Below are 16,807 nucleotides of genomic sequence, written 5' to 3' on the forward strand. Positions count from 1 at the left end.
CAAAGTGCTGAGGAAAACTGATGGAACTCTCTCTGTCAAACTGAACCAGCTCTGAGTGCACAGCACAGCCTAGGAAGGAGGCTTTCTGTCCTGCACTGGATTGTGGAATGACTGAAGGAGTGGGCCTTTTATAGGCACTGCCCAGGCCCTTTAGGTTGACCGACCAGCACGGTCGGTACCCTGTCTGGTGGCCGACCAGATTGCCCTGGAAATCCGACCAGGGTTGGCCCTGGTTGGGCCGACTGGGCCTGCCACAGGCCCCTATAAAAGGGTGCCCTGTGCAGCCAGTCCATGGGGCTGTAGACGCCTCCAAGGGAGGCACAAGGCCCCCCCTATTTCTCTGCTGTTGCAGGCAGCAACCAGCCTGTGTGCTGGTTGCCTATGATGTCAGCCTGGGTCTCTCTCTTTCCCAGCCCTCCTACCTCTCACTGCCCCTTATCCCCTCAAATCGGGGGCTCACAGGTGGGTACAGTGAGTTTCTAACACTTTGTAGGTGATGGTAGGAAGAGCAATACTAATTATTGCATGAGTGCATGATGAAGATAATTGTATAATTTGTTAAGGGACCCATGAGATTTCAAGATTTAGCCTACCAAGTATTCTATTTCCTCACAAGTGCTTAGCAAATGAGATTTTAAAGGATACGCTAGGCTCAAGATTTCCCTTCCTTTGACCATAGAATTTATATTGGTGCACAAGCTATCACATGTTATTTTGTTTACTGCCATGTCCTTAAGATCCACATTTGAAAAACAGACATTATTAACATGCTGTGTCCTTAAGATCCACATTTGAAAAACAAACATTATTAAATGTCTCCAAGAAATTAATATCAAACATAAAAATGTTATTTGATGTCTGAAAATCCATTATAATTATGCATTGAACTTACTCAAAATTGTTAGGGCATCATGAATTTTTAAAATTACAAAACTACAACCTTCAAAGCAAGTAATGGTGGAAAGGCTTTCTATTATGCATATGATACCCGGTCTTGTTCTATCACATACAAAGCAAGTAATGGTGGCAAGGCTTTCTATTATGCATATGATACCCGGTCTTGTTCTTTCACATACAATGAGCTGCCACTAAAATATAACGCTACTCATCAATAATTAAACTTAAACCATGTATGAACATAGGGCCTCCATAGAGATCGTCCTATATTCAATGGAAATGGTGAGGCATCCACTAATTTTAACACACATCCAATCGCCACTTCCCTGTACACAATACTCTTTGGTTTTCGATATTGAGCATCCTTGTATTTAGTCAAATTCCATGCTCATCAACTACAAGTTTTCTGCTGGACAAGGTCTTTTGCATGTCTTTACATAGCCTCGTGACACCCAAAAAAGCTTGAAGTAAATTTGCTTACACATGCAAGCGCATTCATGCACGCGAATTTCGAACTACAAAGTGTTTTTTTTTTAAAAGTTTGCTTCCACATGTTCATATTTGCAAATTTTGAATAATTGGTGCAAGAGGCCCAGAAATACTTCTTTCATTATACTTGGAAATGGTCACGTAGATATTACTTTGTGCAGCTTTGTCTTATAGCATCTTGCAAAGAAGGACAGACAGTGTGATAAAGGCCACCAAAATGCAAACAAAATGCTTTTCTTATAAGCCTTACATCCAATGTATGCAGGCCTTTGAACTTTATTTGAATTGGAGGAGGGAATCAACCCAATTAAAAGATATTGGATCTTTCACAAAAGAAGACATGCCTGTGCACTTTCGTAGAGTTCAACCAAATCACCTTGGGTATCTCCTCGAGGATCATGCCAAGCAGTGAACTGAAAGCACGCTATCTAAGAGGAAAAAAATTACTAGGGCACAGGCCCACACAGCAACTGACACTAACAACTCACTCAACAAAATTTATCACTTGATAATTGGCCAACTATAACATACTGCAACCGAATGCCAAACAACAGTCAGGAATCAGGGGCTTGAGCAATGAAGCATCTGGTATGAAGTTAGATAAGAGTTCAGCCATTGACAGATATCAAACTATACAAGTCGCAATTTCAAAAAGGTGAAAGTCTGACAAAAGAAATTTTGAGTCAATAATCATTCTGCACCTAAACCATACCCCACCCCATGTCAAAGAAGCCTTGATATAACATTAGTGTAGCATTCAACTAACAATGCCTACTGTAAGCAGCCACATAGTTGGAATTAGATCATCCTTGACAGACCAAGTCAATATACAGAACTGCTCACTGAGAAATACCTTCTCTACAAAACAGAGCTGCCGCTGATAAATTGTCATTGTTGTACGAGGTTGTCCTAAATCTTCCTCATCAAGTTATCAAAGGCCAAACCAGTCACTAATTACACCGAATCCCCCAGTTTACACAGTGGCTATTTCTGGATATGTGTTTAACTCGATGTGATCCAAGCCATGCGCATGAACAAAACTGTCACAATAAATGTGCATTACAAATCTCTCTGTAGACCATGTCGATGAAGTAATCATTCTGCAGAGAACATGAAAAATCAGATGTAAAGTGAGGATTAGCAGGCAGCTTATAAGGGTAACTCCAGATCATCACTGCTTAATTGAATGTGTCACATGCCTGAGATTCAACACAACCCCAAAGAACAGCTTTAGCAGAAAGTACATGTGCGTGTGTGCATGAATTGGGGGTTTGGGGTGGGGGGAGGGAGAGAGTGCGAGACCTGAACTAGCCGACAAAGGGCATCTCGTATGCCATCTTTGGTAATGATAAGCCCATGAGCAGGATTTGATGGAGCAAGGGAAGGAGGAGGTGCAGGTGGAGGAAAAGGTTGGAGCAAAGGTGCACCGTGATAAGGTTGAAGAGGGGGGGTAACAGGCCCAAGAGGCGGTGCCATGGGGGCTGATGAAAGTGGTGGTGGAACAAAAAACGAGGGCTTCAGAAGACTGGTGTGAGTAGAATTGCCAGTCTCCAGCGCATCCAGGGAGAGAGGAGGAACAGGCCCATGAGGTGCCAATGAAGAGGGATGTTTGGGGGATGATAAAGGCATAGGGTTCAAAATGGGTGACGTAACAGAAGACTGGTGGATAGACAAAGGGTGTGTTGCTGTTAGCGATCGAACTGTTGTAGAACCCAGGTCAGTAGTATTGAGATGTACAGTATTCTGCAAAACAAAAAGATGATCACAAAAACCCAAGGTCAACTCATACTACTGCAACAAAAAGCAAAACTAACATCCACAATATTCAGAAAAGATGAGGACAAATAAAACAAACCACAAAGCTTATGAGAGAAGTTACACTGAAGAAGTGTTCCAAAGATTGGCCAGAAACCTCTGGTAACGTTGGTGGAACAGACCCTTTAGGTTCTAGAGGACCCTCGACAATTGCAGGAGTGGGGACTGCCTCTAGCTCCTGAAACTCATTGCTGCATTCAAAAACCAAACATAGAGGATACCCTTGTAAACCTTGTTCATTGTTTTTAAAATAGTGAATGCAAATATTCTTTCAAGGTTTTAAAGCAAAGATCTACAATAAAGTGGGTTTGTCCATATGGAGCTTAGCATTCACACTTGCCAAAGCCTGAAGGCCAGCCTGATCATATTCTGAACTCTGCTTGTGAGGTTACCATAAAAGTATAGAACATCAACAATATATTGCTTATAAAGACATAACTAGAATTGAAGGCAATGCCAATGCCGTAAAAGAGATTGCAACCCTGAGTCAATGGCATTCCTGCGACATTCAGGGTAAGTTCAAAGGACCACTGAAAAGGGATATTAAAGGCACAACCACCTCATCAAGACAAACGTGTCTACTAAAGATTACATGACCCCAGAATGCCTTATGTAACCAAGAGAAATGCTTCTCTAAAAGACCATCAAATCCTTTGTAGATGCTGACATCATACATGCATTACCCTCCAACATTATGCACCAAGAATAAGAGTTTTAAGGATACTGAGCGTACATACACCATCAGATTCTATAGAGTAAAAAGCTCACTGACAACCGTTTTATCAATTACAGGTTGCCTGGAAAAGGGTCAATTTAACCAGTACTCGGATGCCTAAGATGCAAGGCAGGATTGGCCCATCGTTCCAGACCTTTGTTCAAACTGCTACAGGCTTATGGTTCTTTGAGAGGGCTGGCTGTTCACTTCATGTGATTTCGAAGACTAAACTTTGACTCCCGGTTACACAAATCAAGACTAGCTAACGTTACCTGCAGCTTCACAACAACTACATGATCCAGAAATTTTAAGGCATAGACAAAAACGATTATCATCTGCTCAGGAAGTCATTGAACAATTTCGTTCTTATGCTTGTAGAATGCCCAAGCATATACAATCCAAGGCTCCCACCGAAATATCTGCCCTTCAAACAAGCCATCGCTGCCAGTATGTGAGGTCACCAGGCTTGGATGCTTTTTAGTTAAGTAAACACAAAATAAGACCTGACTTTAATGACACCGAACAATGCAATGTGCAATTGAAGCTGTCTTGAAAATGAATGGTGATTAAATGTATGGAATCACCATAACTAAAACTACCTCTACCACTTAAAAGGCCTTGTCACAAATATTGTAATAAATATAAGCTCTATAAATATATATATGCATTTGTAAGACTCGGTAGGCATGACGAACACTTGGCTTACGTGCATTGAACAATCCTACTTGATGCAGTGCAAATACACACTGCACGGAAGCCCCCATACAAGAATATAACAAGCTTGTACTGTTACCAAAAATTCATTATGCCCCCCTATGTAGTTCTCTTTGTAGCTAGTTTACACAGTTTGATCTGCAGGTTTAAGTAGATATCAGTAGATCGTATATTCTTTCATGCTTCCTGAACTTAGCATCAGCTTTGCATGGCGATCTCACTCTCTTTCAAAAAAATGAGATAAATTAGGAAAGTATACATAAAATCTGAGCTGCATGGTTGGAAGGAGGTACTGATTACACACATCCCAAAGTACAATTAGTGGAAGGGTTTGTCAATCTAGCATTGCTATCAAAACATGTGCAGCTCAAAAGAATGATAAAATGAAACACGAACCAATAATCGAAAGGATGTAAAGTCTAGTCTTGCACAACATACACTGCTAGCTTATACATTAGGTAAGGATTGTAGACAGAACTCCCTGATTTGTACTCAGTTCTCCTCACCAATCTTTCTGCGATACTTGAAAATTTCCTCGCACAGCTTCTTGGTGCATTGACCATGTCGAAAAATAACAGAAATTACAGATGAGGGCAGACAGCTCCTGTCCCTTTAAGCCCATTACATTCACAAGACCAGAATACATATTGTATTACAGATTGAGAAGGCAAGGGTAAGAAAGAAAAGAATAGAGTGGGAGTGGTAATGGCAGGGGCAACGGTTGACTAGAAACTACAACAGGGAAACTATACTTGGTAAACAATGCAACATCATATCCTCATCAGTACCCATGTTCTCTTTCTATTGAATATAAGGATGCATGTTTCAACAATTGCAAAATTATCATAAGTTGCATGTTACCTTTGAGAAGGGAATAGTTTGGCCTTTGTGGGAACCTTGGAAAAGGCATTAAGAATCCTGCATTGAAAACAAACGAAGAAACTGAGAACAAATACATGAATGTAAAACATCAGATTCATTGCCAAACTGATCAAAAAAGTCCCCAATGGGAAAATGCATAACAGCTAAAGGTAGGATACATTCAATTTCACTTGTTAAAGAAGGAAGTTATGGCATGCCCCCTGCCCTCCCAAAAAGAAATTCTACATGGAAAGGTACTCGGGCAAGTAAAGTGCAGAGGAAGTGTCACAGACCATATACCATTTGCATGAGCAGAAACCCAAGGTGGAGGGAGCAAGCCTATACAATGTTGCAACTATAATATCTGCCAACAACAACGACCCACAAGCAGGATCATCGGATTGGAGGACACAATCTTTCAAACGGTCTATGATCTGAAGACGTGGTAGTGGCTGGAAATCATATAACATCTGAGATAATATGTGCCATAAGGGTCTATATTGCTGTCCCAACCCAAAACTTTCTAACTGCAGTGCGAAGGATAACACCATGCAGTCTTGGTCTAACACATCATCCACTAGGTGTTTGCCTTTGACCATATAAAACAAGAGCAGGGGGGCTCTCGTGTAAGGCCCAAGGAAGTGCAAAGACCTTTGACCAATGAAGGCATCTAGCCCGCAAAGAATTTCCAAGCAAAGTATCCTTGCCATTCCATTTGAGACAAGAAAATATCAGCTTCCCATCAGAAAGCATGCAAGAGACCAAAGAATAACCCATGACCTTAACATTAATATATCGAACGAGAAAATCCCATGTGTAGGCTACAGGTGACCAAAAGCATCTGTGGTCAAATGCAAGAGCAAGTGCCTCATCATATGCACCCATGGCTGATCGTCTTGCATAAACTCAAGCATCAGTTTCCTCTTATGTGCCAGAACATGCACATGAAAATATTCAGGATATTCAACACTCCATGCATTTTTGGAGAACAAAGATGCTCCATAGAAAGTAATCGAGCAGCCTTACAGCTAGGATGTGATCTCCAAAAAAGCTCCATTATAGTAGACATGAATCTGAAGATGTCCTACTTAGCAAACATCATTAAAGGCAAATAGAACTGTATATAAGCAACCAAGATGGATTGAACAATACGAAAACGGACATGCACTGGCCAAGTAGCCAATTTCCAGTACTCCAATTTCTTTCTAAGCTGGTGACCAGTAACTGTCACGAGGACGTGAAAAGTGATGTAAAGTATCTTCGTAACTCAACCTACGCTTAATGCGGGGTTAACCATGGTTAAGTATTGTAATGGTTTGGCCGTGAGGGACTGGCTAGAGGAAGTTCACACATCCTAGAAGTTCCTTAGGGCAAAGTTTAGGTGCACCACTAGGTCCTAGGGGCGAAGGCAAAGGCTTTTAAAGAGCGGTCTAAAAGTTGGGCCCAAGGACAACCAACGCTGTCCTTGGTATGGGGGTTAGGACTTTAGTGAACGGGCAAATGGCAAGGAGGTGCCATTTGTCATGCATGTGTATGCATGCCCTTCCCCCACCTTCCATCTCTCTCCCCTCACTCTCCCAGGGGTGTTGGACGTTTTCAATCGTTCTTCTGCATTTTTTGAGCTGTTTGAGCTGTTTCAAGCCTGTTTTCAGTCGTTTTAAGCCATTTTAAGTCTGTTTTGACTGTTCCGAGGCTAGTACGCACTTCTAGGAAGTCCTAGAAGTCATTTCTGAACTTTCTGAAAATTTTCGTACGGACTGTACAAAATGTCCGTACAGCTGTACGAACGTCTGTACAGCTGTACGGAATCCATATAGACGTGTTCAGCTGCCTACAACAAGTGCCCGAGGTTGTCTTTTGATGTGCTGACCTTTGTGCACATGTTTCTGGCTGCGTGGTGGCTTCTGGAGCTGTTTTGGACCAATGCAGGCTGCAAGAGGAACTTTCCCTGCTGCTTTTGGCACCCTCTCCTAGGAGGACTCAGGCACAGATCCCGAGGTAGTCATTTCGAGACATCTGTGGACCATCTTTCCTCTACAGCTCTTTCTTGTTCACCCTCCGCTCTCTACCTTCATTTCTCTCTTCTCCTAATTGCTAGAAGACACCTGCACCCTGCAAGGAGCGTGGACAGAGGATAGGTGCAAGGAAGGAGCTCGCCCCTCTACCACAGACAAGGAGGAAAAGAGGACTGATCAGAAAAATAAAAAGCCCAAGCCCACTGCTGGTCTTTTGCCAAACTTGATTGGGGCTGTTCAGAATATAGATGCTACAGAGTTATGCCGGGCATGGGGCAAGATAAGAGACCAGACAGCTCTGATGTTTTTCGATCCGGGAGCCAAGGCCAATTTCATCTCTCCAAAGCTGGCTGGAAAGTTAGGAATAAGGGCAGAAGAGATGGGTCCTTTGTGTGATGCAGATATGGCTTGTCTAGGACTCAGCCAATCAGTTACTCCGGTGATAGGCAAGCTGCGGATGCATATTCAGAGCTACGTGGACACAGAAGAGTTCTATAGTATGCCGTTGAAGGGTTGTGATGTGTTACTGGGGATACCTTGGCACTTTCGTGTTGAGGCTGTTTTGGATACAAAGAATAAAACAATCACAATCACTCACCGTGGCAAGACCCACATTATGGATGCTAAATTGAAGGTAGGATCCATCCCTGTTGTATCTGCTTCTGCCATTGGCAACGTAATGAAAAAGCATCTTTCAGCGTACTTAGTGTTTGCATCTGAAAAGAAGTCAGTAGAAGAAGAGTCTCATTTTTCTAAGCTGGAAAAACAACAGACAGATTTTCTTTTTCAGTTCAGGGACTGTTTTTCTGACTCACTTCCACAAGAGTTGCCCCCTGAAAGGCCAGAAGACCACACGATAGATATAATCCCTGGTAGCAGTCCTCCTAACCGACCTCCTTACAGGGTCAGTGCAACCCAGCAAGAGGAAATTATGAACCAGGTCAAGGACCTGCTGAAGAAGGGGCTGATTCAGCCCAGCTCTTCACCTTACTGCTCACCCGTGCTCTTGGTCCAGAAGAAGGATGGATCCTGGCGGATGTGCATTGACTATAGAGCCCTCAATAAGATTACCATTAGGAACAGATTCCCTATACCTCAGATAGATGATATTTTGGATACGTTACAGGGGTCTGCAATGTTCACTTGCATTGATCTGAAGAGTGGTTATCACCAGATCAGAATTCAGCCAAAGGATGTTCACAAAACAGCATTTCGTACCACATTTGGTCTGTACGTCATGCCATTTGGGTTAACCAATGCACTTGCCACCTTCAACAAAATGATGGATAGGATTTTTAGAGAGCACCGAGCCGTTGTTAGCAGTTTCTTCGATGACATCATCGTGTTCTCTCAGGATGAGGCTGAACATAGGAAGCACCTGGCAATTGTTCTCGAGGAGCTACGGAAACATAAGCTGCTTGTCAATGCCAAGAAAAGTGAATTCTTCATGCATGAGATCCATTTTCTCGGGCACATTGTTTCCAAGGATGGAGTTAGGATGGACCCTCCCAAGGTAGAGGCCATCAGGAATTGGCCACACCTAAAGAACATCCATGAAGTACGCAGCTTTCTGAGCTTGTGATCGTACTATAGGAGGTTCATTCGGTATTTTGCAGAGATTGCATCTCCTTTACATGCCTTACAGAAGAAAGGGGTCACTTTCAGATGGGGTCCCAAAGAAATTGCAGCTTTTGACCTACTGAAGGAGCGACTCTACTCAGATCCTGTGATTATTTTGCCAGATGTTCGCAAACCCTTCGCTGTCCAAGCAGATGCATGTGGGAACAGCATAGGAGGGATACTTATGTAGGATGGAAGAGTCGTGGCATACGACAGTAGAGTGCTCCAGGATGCTGAAATGAATTTTGGCATCTATGAGAAAGAGATGTTGGCTGTCATCCATTCTCTTTCAACCTGGTGAGACTCTTTATGTCTCATGTGTTTAAACATCACGGGATGCCTCAATCAATTGTCAGTGATAGAGACCCGCGGATGACAAGTCTTTTCTGGAGAGGGTACCACGCTGAATTTCTCATCCGCTTTCCATCCTGAATATGATGGGCAGTCCGAAGAAGCCAATTCCACTGACCTTGATCTTCTCAAATGCTATGTTTCGGATCAGCAATTGAAATGGGAGAAAATTTTGCCACTTGTTGAGTTCGCGTACAACAACATTGTACACTCATCCACAGGGAAATCCCCCTTTGAAATTGTGGCAGGAGAACGGAAGGTACCTCCCATTCTGCATACGAAAGATAATAGATTTGTGGAAAGTTTGGATGTTGCTTACTAGAAGGTCAAAACAGCTCTCCAGAAAAGCCAAGAGAAGCACAAATGGGCAGCCGATAAGCATCGCCACGAGTAAGAGGTCGATTGGGTGCTGCTGCATTTTCAAAAAGCACGACTCATGAAGATGAAAGGCAAGACGAAAGTGTACACAAAGCTGAAGATGCGGTATTATGGTCCTTTTCAGGTTTTTGAACGCATTAATGATGTAGCTTACAAGCTGAAGCTACCTACCACTTGGACCATACACAATGCCTTTCATGTGAGTTTATTGAAGCCTTTCCAAGGTGATGTGCCTGCTGACCTGCTGCATGAGGATCAGCCCGAGGTGGAAGAGTTGGATGAAATCTTGGTTCCGGAACAGATTTTGGCACATATGGAAAGAAAAGTGAAAGGTAGAGTTTCCCATCGCTATCTGGTGAAGTTCAGGAATTATCCTACACTAGATGCGAGGTGGATGTAGGAGGGTGACCTCGCAGACTCACCTCAGATTTTGCAACCCTACCTCAACGCGTTTCAGCTTGCGCTAACTACGATACAGGCTCCTACAAGTTAAGCAAAGCAGAGATCCAAAGCATTGCCTAGTGCTCAAGAGGAGGGTAGCACCTCCCCTTGATTCAGACTGCTCATATATCTGGACATCGCTTGGTGGCACCGATTGTCTCACCCGAGATGCTGCTTGCTGACAGTATTTCTGCCGTGAGGTCTCCATGATGGGTATTCGCGACACTCGACATAGAGGATGCATTGATGTATGGATGGGACTCGAGCTCTCCTAGCCCATATTATCATTGCAGGTTGTATCTTACAGATGATGTATATTCTGGTATGGGCTATTTCTGCCTATTTGTACTTTTTCAACGGCAACCTAGGTAGTTTGCTGTTTTAAGAGGAGGGTATGTCACAAGGACGTGAAAAGTGATGTAAAGTATCTTCGTAACTCCACCTATGCTTAACGCGAGGTTAACCATGGTTAAGTGTTGTAATGGTTTGGCCGTGAGGGACTGGCTAGAGGAAGTGCACACTTCCTAGAAGTTCCTTAGGGCAAAGTCTAGGTGCACCACTAGGTCCTAGGGGCAAGGCAAAGGCTTTAAAAGAGGGGTCTAAAAGTTGGGCCCAAGGACAACCAACGTTGTCCTTGGTATGGGGGTTAGGACTTTAGTGAAGGGGCAAATGGCAAGGAGGAGGTACCATTTGTCATGCATGTGTATGCATGCCCTTCCCCCGCCTTCCATCTCTCTCCCCTCACTCTCCCAGGGGTGTTGGACGTTTTCAGTTGTTCTTGTGCAGTTTTTGAGCTGTTTGAGCTGTTTCAAGCTTGTTTTCAGTCCTTTTAAGTCTGTTTTGACTGTTCCAAGGTTAGTACGCACTTCAAGGAACTGCCAGAAGTCATTTCTGAACTTTCTGAAAATTTCGTACGGACTGTACAGACGTGTGTACGGCTGTACGAAATCCGTATAGATGTGTTCAACTGCCTCCAACAGGTGCCTGGGTTTGTCTTTTGATGTGCTGGACCTTTGTGCACATGTTTCTGGCTGCGTGGTGGCTTCTGGAGCTGTTTTGGCACCCTCTCTTAGGAGGACTCACGCACAAATCTCGAGGCAATCATTTCGGGGCAGATCTGTGGACCATCTTTCCTCTTGAGTAGGGGCATTCTAGCGTCACCTTTGTTGTTGTTGAAGCTTGTTTCTAAGTTGTGCTAAGTGATTGATGTGACTGAAGCTTGCATTGTGGCCATTTATGAAGTTTATGACTGAGTAGAAGAAGATCACTGCCCTTTTGTTTATCAAAGGCCGGTTTCAGTAACTTTTCATGCCAAAGGGTAACCAAGATGCAGAACCAACTACGTGGGTAAAACAATCTCCCCAGGCCATAAAATACAATGCCAATCCCTGACATGCAATGGGAGAAGCTTAGATTTTCTAAAAATTTACCTGCAAACCAGCTGCCAAACCACATAAAGATAGAACACGCACAAGGCATGAAAGATCCCTCTCAGTATTCTGAAGAAAGAAGAAGGAATCATCAACATAAGCTTGTGCAATCAAAGGCCTTCTTCCATATATCTGTAAACCATGCAGAGCGTTTATAGCTACTAATGATCCATATATCGCAGCATCGGATGAGTAGCTATAGCATACAGCAAAGCACTAAGAGGGCAGCCTTGACGTACAAAACAGGAAAGAGTCCATTCATGAGTAATATAACCAGATAGGATGGTGTCATCTTTACTGTCCTGATACAGCCAATAAATAATATGCTGTATTTTTTTCCCGAATTCCAATGCTTTCATAGTCTACGAGATAAAATCCCATTGTACCGTATCAAAAGCTTTAGCAATATCTACTTGTAACAAAAGAGGATATATTGCTCAGTGAGTATACTTTGCATATTCAATTCCCACATAAGCATTGGGAATATTATCTATAATATATTGGTGAGGAGCAAACCCATACTAAGTAGGGTGTAGACCCTCATGTAAGAAAGCTTTGATATGAGTCACTATCATCTTTGCAACCAATTTGTAAATAACCGGCATGAGGGTCTTTTGCCTCCAAACTGCAAAAGACACACAAATGCTTTTTAGGGAATAGCTTAATCAGCCCTTCTTCAATGAAGAAGGCACTTGTTGAGATTCGCAAGCAAGATTGAGATTTCCATTTGCCACACAAACCAATTGCATCTTTCAATTCATTATCCTTGAACGGGGCCTCAATTTGCATAGCCTGACGAGGTGTCAAAATGGGATTGACATGTAGGAGGAGTTCCTATCTTGCAGCCCTTACAGCATGCTACACCAACAGCTAGAGTGCTTTGGCCCTTGCAGGTAATCGTGTGTTTCACTATGTTCCAGAGCATCTATCAGTTGAAGACATACAGTTGTCCTATGTTCCAACGGAGGATAACTTAGCAAATCTATTCACGAAGGCTCTACGATGGCCCAAGTTTGAAGCTTTTCGCAAGCTTTACACTTGGTACCTTTTGTTATGCGATTCTGCTTTCCCGGTACTATCATAGGTTGCTATATCCATCACGGATGAACATGTGCAACCATGATTTAGTTTCCAAGTATTCCTAAGATGTTTCCAAGATATTCAGCCATACCATGGAGAGGGATTTGTTGCCAGTTTAGCCCTGGTATGGCCTTCTAGAATAGTTAGGACACTTATTCCACTCAGGACACCTAGGACATCCGGTAGGACAATTGGTACACCTAGGACATTCCATCCAAAAAAGATTCCAATGGATGGCATAGACAAGCTGAGTGTCCATGACAATTCAGCTTTGGTCGATGCACTACTTAGTTTCAGTCCTCAGGATGCCGTTTATAAACCAACAAGTGGTTGTTATTAAACTTGGACATCAATTAAGCTTAGATAGGGCAGTTAGTGGATACGATAGGTCAATTAAAAATTTGGCCTGCCAGGTGTCATTAACACATCAGCTGGGATTTGGGAAACCCTAAAAATGTAGTAAATAGAGTTAGCCTTATGTGTCTACCTTTTACACACTCTTGTACATCCTGTCCCTTCTGACTGTGAGAGCTTTATCAATACAAGCCAGCTGTGTGGTGTCTGCATCCAAGGCCTAGACGATTCTGCAAGACTTGTATGAGATGCATGCAAAGCTTTCAACAGCTTCCTCAATCTGTTCTCGAGAACTTCTTAAAGGAAACGGCTGGGTGGATTCATCTTTGAGTCCATCTCAGCCCACTATGTGACACTAAGAGAGGAGGTTTAGATAGAGGGTCCACTGTAAATCCCCCATATGAGGACAGTACAGGGACATGATACCTGTGTAGGATAGGAAGAATGAGAGGGATCCATGTGGGCATGAGATATGCATGCCACATGGGAGGATCACAATGAATCTGGCCCATCACAAGGGCTGCTGTGCGGACAGACATTAGGCTGGCACATGGGCAGCCACAGAGGCAAACTGTAGTAGCAAGCAAGGCTACCATATGGGCAGCATATAGGCTGCAACATGGGCAGCATGGGCTGCAGCAGAATACAAGTGGAGATGGGCTGCCAAATGGGCATCCAGATCCATATGAGATGGCTGGCATATTTGCAGCAGGCCGAGAATGGTCATGTAGGCAGAGCAAAGAGGCCAGCATTGGTGGCCATAGAGAAGCCATGCCTGGAGCCGAGCTAAGGGCTTACATAAGGAGGCATATATAGCCCAGCGCTTGGTCGGTTAAAAGACCAGTCTGGACTGTTTCCAGGCCACAGTCAACCGTTTCACAGACTAGAGGGTCTGTTCAGTTGGCTGATTATAGACCAACATCTGTGGAAAAAGGCCTGGTTGTCCAGCATAAGGCTAGGACAGACTGAGTTCCCCTCCCCATCTATATGAAGAGCAATTTCAGCACTAGCTGCAGGGGTATGCCCATTTGTGGGTGTAGATTTTATATGAAGTTGACCTGTCTTTGGTGCAATAAGCACGGAGGTATTTTGCCTGTTCAGAGTACTCTTCAGATCTGAGTGTCTGTATGGAGTTATTATTATTGTGCACACTTGTCTGGATCTACCTGAGTAATTATCTTGGGTTCAAGATTCTTCCTTTAGGTCCAGTAGGGTATCAAAGTCCAACTACGGTAGATGCCTAGAATTTCCAACACACTCACCCACCCATTTTGTTGCCCTTTAAGAAGCGTCTCATTGTATTTTAACACTTGCAAGTGCCAAGCGAGGTAAATGCCTCTCCAACTAGGCTAAAATTTTATTGCACGTGTACTGCTCATTGCTTAAATTTTTCGGCCCATTTGATCAACTAACTCAGTCCTCATCTTATGCCTTCCGTAATAACTGCAGCTTTAGAGTCTCTATAGTCCCTAGGGTCTGTGGAATGGTGCAATGAGAGCATCAACAGTGGAAATCTCCGGACAAGGTTACTGCAAGCGAGGAGTGATACCGCAAGTACATCTTTGTATTGAATTGAAACTGTCTGTACGACATATCTATATTAAAGTCTGCATATAAGTTTTGGAGGCATATATTCAACCTTATCAAGACCCTTGCTGAGTCCCAAAAAATGAAAACAAGGAAACACAAGACAAGAAAAAACAGAACGCCATAGGCCAATCTTAAGTTCTTTGGTCCTTCAAACATCAGCATTAACATAAAGAGAAGGAAAACCTGGAGAAAAGCTTGGCAACTTCCTCACATTCCCGAGGATTGTAAAACCAGATACCATTCACTTCTTGGGCAGCATTCCGATAAAGTAAATAGGGGAGTTGAACATCGTATTCAAAATCACTAAGAAGATCTTCCACTAGGTTCTCTGTCCACAAAGGATCACAAAAGAGAATCCGATCAAAAGGAGCAGTTGGGGTAGTAAACTTTATGTGAGCAACTAAATTTTATGTGAGAAAGCAGTCGAACTATAACGAAATATTTGCGTCATTGACATGATATGGCGCATCAGGATAGAAAAACACATAGATGTAAACTCGAAATTGCAGGGCAAAACAATTGGGCTATGGAAGTTACGCATATCTGGCTTCAGACGAAAACTATAGCATTGCCAGTGTTACCACAGTGGGGTGAGTTCAAGTCTGAGATCCGATTCAGTGGTATCCTAAGCTTAATTTCGATCTAATACATCTGGGATAAGTTGCTTTGCTAACCAACCTGTGCTCCGCCGATTCATCACAATGAATTGAAATCGAGGTTGAGTTCGCCTGCGGTGTTAGTTGCCCACACACATAAGGAACGGAATGCAACCAACAGTACGGCGTTTGTGGGAAACACGATCTGCCCAAGCAAACTTGAGAATGAACCACAAACAATTTACTTCCTTACCTCTTCACGACGAACAACGATCCTTCTACATCCTTACGGCTCTGCAATGCCAAAAAGATGTCAAAACCCATATCCATCACAGAATCAAGTACAGCTCTACATGGCGAGATCGACGCCCCACAGAGCAAAGTGCCATTTTTGAGAGATACAGCTCTATTCCAACATACGTTGAAGGGGGGGGAATGCGAGTTCTACAAGGCGAATCAAAAGCAGGAAAAACGACCCCTCGATCAAAGCAGCGAATGTGGAGATACCCATTCACAGAGGTCGATGTTAAACTCATAAAAAGTGACGTGGGCAGCCGTGGAGAGGATCTCTTCAACATCGCGATCGATGCGCTGAAGCACGGTGAGATTCAATTCTCGGGTGCTCTGCTGATTAAGCTGCGGGAGAAGCTTCACGTTCTGTGACATAGGGGAACGCGATGGGGGGGCTCAAGGGAGGGCAATGCAAGAATGAGCAAAGTGGCGTCGTTCATCAGCAACAACAAGAAGGAGAGTGGGTGGAGTTCCAAATGCTCATTTTGTACACAAGGCTCACCTCAGGTCTCCTTAATTACCACTATCTTCCACACACACTTAAGTCCTTATCTCATTCTCTTAGTTTTTTGGGACCATGGGACCTTGGTAGTTTTGTGGGAAATGGACATTTCACTCCCGAGTGGCCCCATCTCGTCTCTCCCACCTTTTCTTTCCCACACCACTCAGCTGTTGCGTCTAGAGCTCACTGGTCTTCTTGTGACAAAAAAGACTCTCTAAAGCATTTGAGGGTTGAACACAATGTAATATCCACAGTTTCACCAAACGATGTGATAATAAACATGGGGAATCAGTTTTCCCATAATGCTTAAGGCTTTAGAGGGTGCTCTAAAGATTGGTTCATCACCCTATGCATGTTCTTGCATTATCCTTATCCTTTTCTATCCAAACTCGTCTTGCTCATCTTAGGCTAGGTTCAAACAGGTGCGGCAACCAAAACACCTTTTTGGGAAGATGGCTACCGTTGTGTGATGTCCACACATGGCACGCCTAACAATATAGCCATTTATTGGCATGCACATTCCACACACCTGTTGTACGCCCTCTTGGTTATGCGAACATGTCATTGGACGTTCTAGAGCCACCTGGGGCCAAAGCCTAACCACTGCAATGCGTCAAGGGAGGATGGCTAGTGCTTGGGTAGGGGGTAGTGCCAGACACACCTTCCTT

General features: G+C 43.5%; 2 protein-coding genes across 2 annotated transcripts; one reads left to right on the plus strand and one right to left on the minus strand.

Moving 5' to 3' along the window:
- Positions 1 to 1,972: 1,972 nt before the first annotated feature.
- LOC147905606 (mRNA-decapping enzyme-like protein) lies at positions 1,973 to 16,151 on the minus strand. Its single transcript, XM_087380864.1, has 8 exons — positions 15,854 to 16,151; positions 15,600 to 15,640; positions 15,429 to 15,478; positions 14,934 to 15,078; positions 5,492 to 5,548; positions 3,266 to 3,392; positions 2,689 to 3,129; positions 1,973 to 2,486 (listed from the first exon to the last, which is right to left on the minus strand). Exons 1-8 carry the CDS (start codon positions 16,010 to 16,012, stop codon positions 2,430 to 2,432), a joined length of 1,077 nt encoding a protein of 358 aa, XP_087236990.1. The 5' UTR covers positions 16,013 to 16,151; the 3' UTR covers positions 1,973 to 2,429.
- On the plus strand, positions 5,637 to 9,316 carry LOC147905607 (uncharacterized). The gene is made up of 4 exons (XM_087378492.1): positions 5,637 to 5,661; positions 7,662 to 8,701; positions 8,861 to 8,942; positions 9,195 to 9,316. The coding sequence occupies exons 1-4, from the start codon at positions 5,637 to 5,639 to the stop codon at positions 9,314 to 9,316; spliced, it is 1,269 nt and encodes a 422-aa protein (XP_087234618.1).
- Positions 16,152 to 16,807: the final 656 nt, after the last annotated feature.

Source organism: Dipteris shenzhenensis, chromosome 1 (assembly GCF_047967505.1).
Source record: "Dipteris shenzhenensis isolate YYH24624 ecotype China chromosome 1, Dip_SZ_1.0, whole genome shotgun sequence".
Lineage (NCBI taxonomy): Eukaryota > Viridiplantae > Streptophyta > Polypodiopsida > Gleicheniales > Dipteridaceae > Dipteris > Dipteris shenzhenensis.

What these genes read in the sequence shown, in the direction of transcription:
- LOC147905606 (XM_087380864.1), bottom strand. Translation starts at nt 16,012, where the DNA reads ATGTCACAGAACGTGAAGCTTCTCCCGCAGCTTAATCAGCAGAGCACC. An exon ending in GATGAATCGGCGGAGCACAG is followed by an intron (nt 15,079 to 15,428) that starts GTTGGTTAGCAA and finishes CTTTGTGGACAG; the next exon opens with AGAACCTAGTGGAAGATCTT. An exon ending in GTTGCCAAGCTTTTCTCCAG is followed by an intron (nt 5,549 to 14,933) that starts GTTTTCCTTCTC and finishes TTTTCAATGCAG; the next exon opens with GATTCTTAATGCCTTTTCCA.
- LOC147905607 (XM_087378492.1), top strand. Translation starts at nt 5,637, where the DNA reads ATGGGAAAATGCATAACAGCTAAAG. An exon ending in AAAATGCATAACAGCTAAAG is followed by an intron (nt 5,662 to 7,661) that starts GTAGGATACATT and finishes CCTCTACCACAG; the next exon opens with ACAAGGAGGAAAAGAGGACT. An exon ending in GCTTGTCAATGCCAAGAAAA is followed by an intron (nt 8,943 to 9,194) that starts GTGAATTCTTCA and finishes AAGAAATTGCAG; the next exon opens with CTTTTGACCTACTGAAGGAG.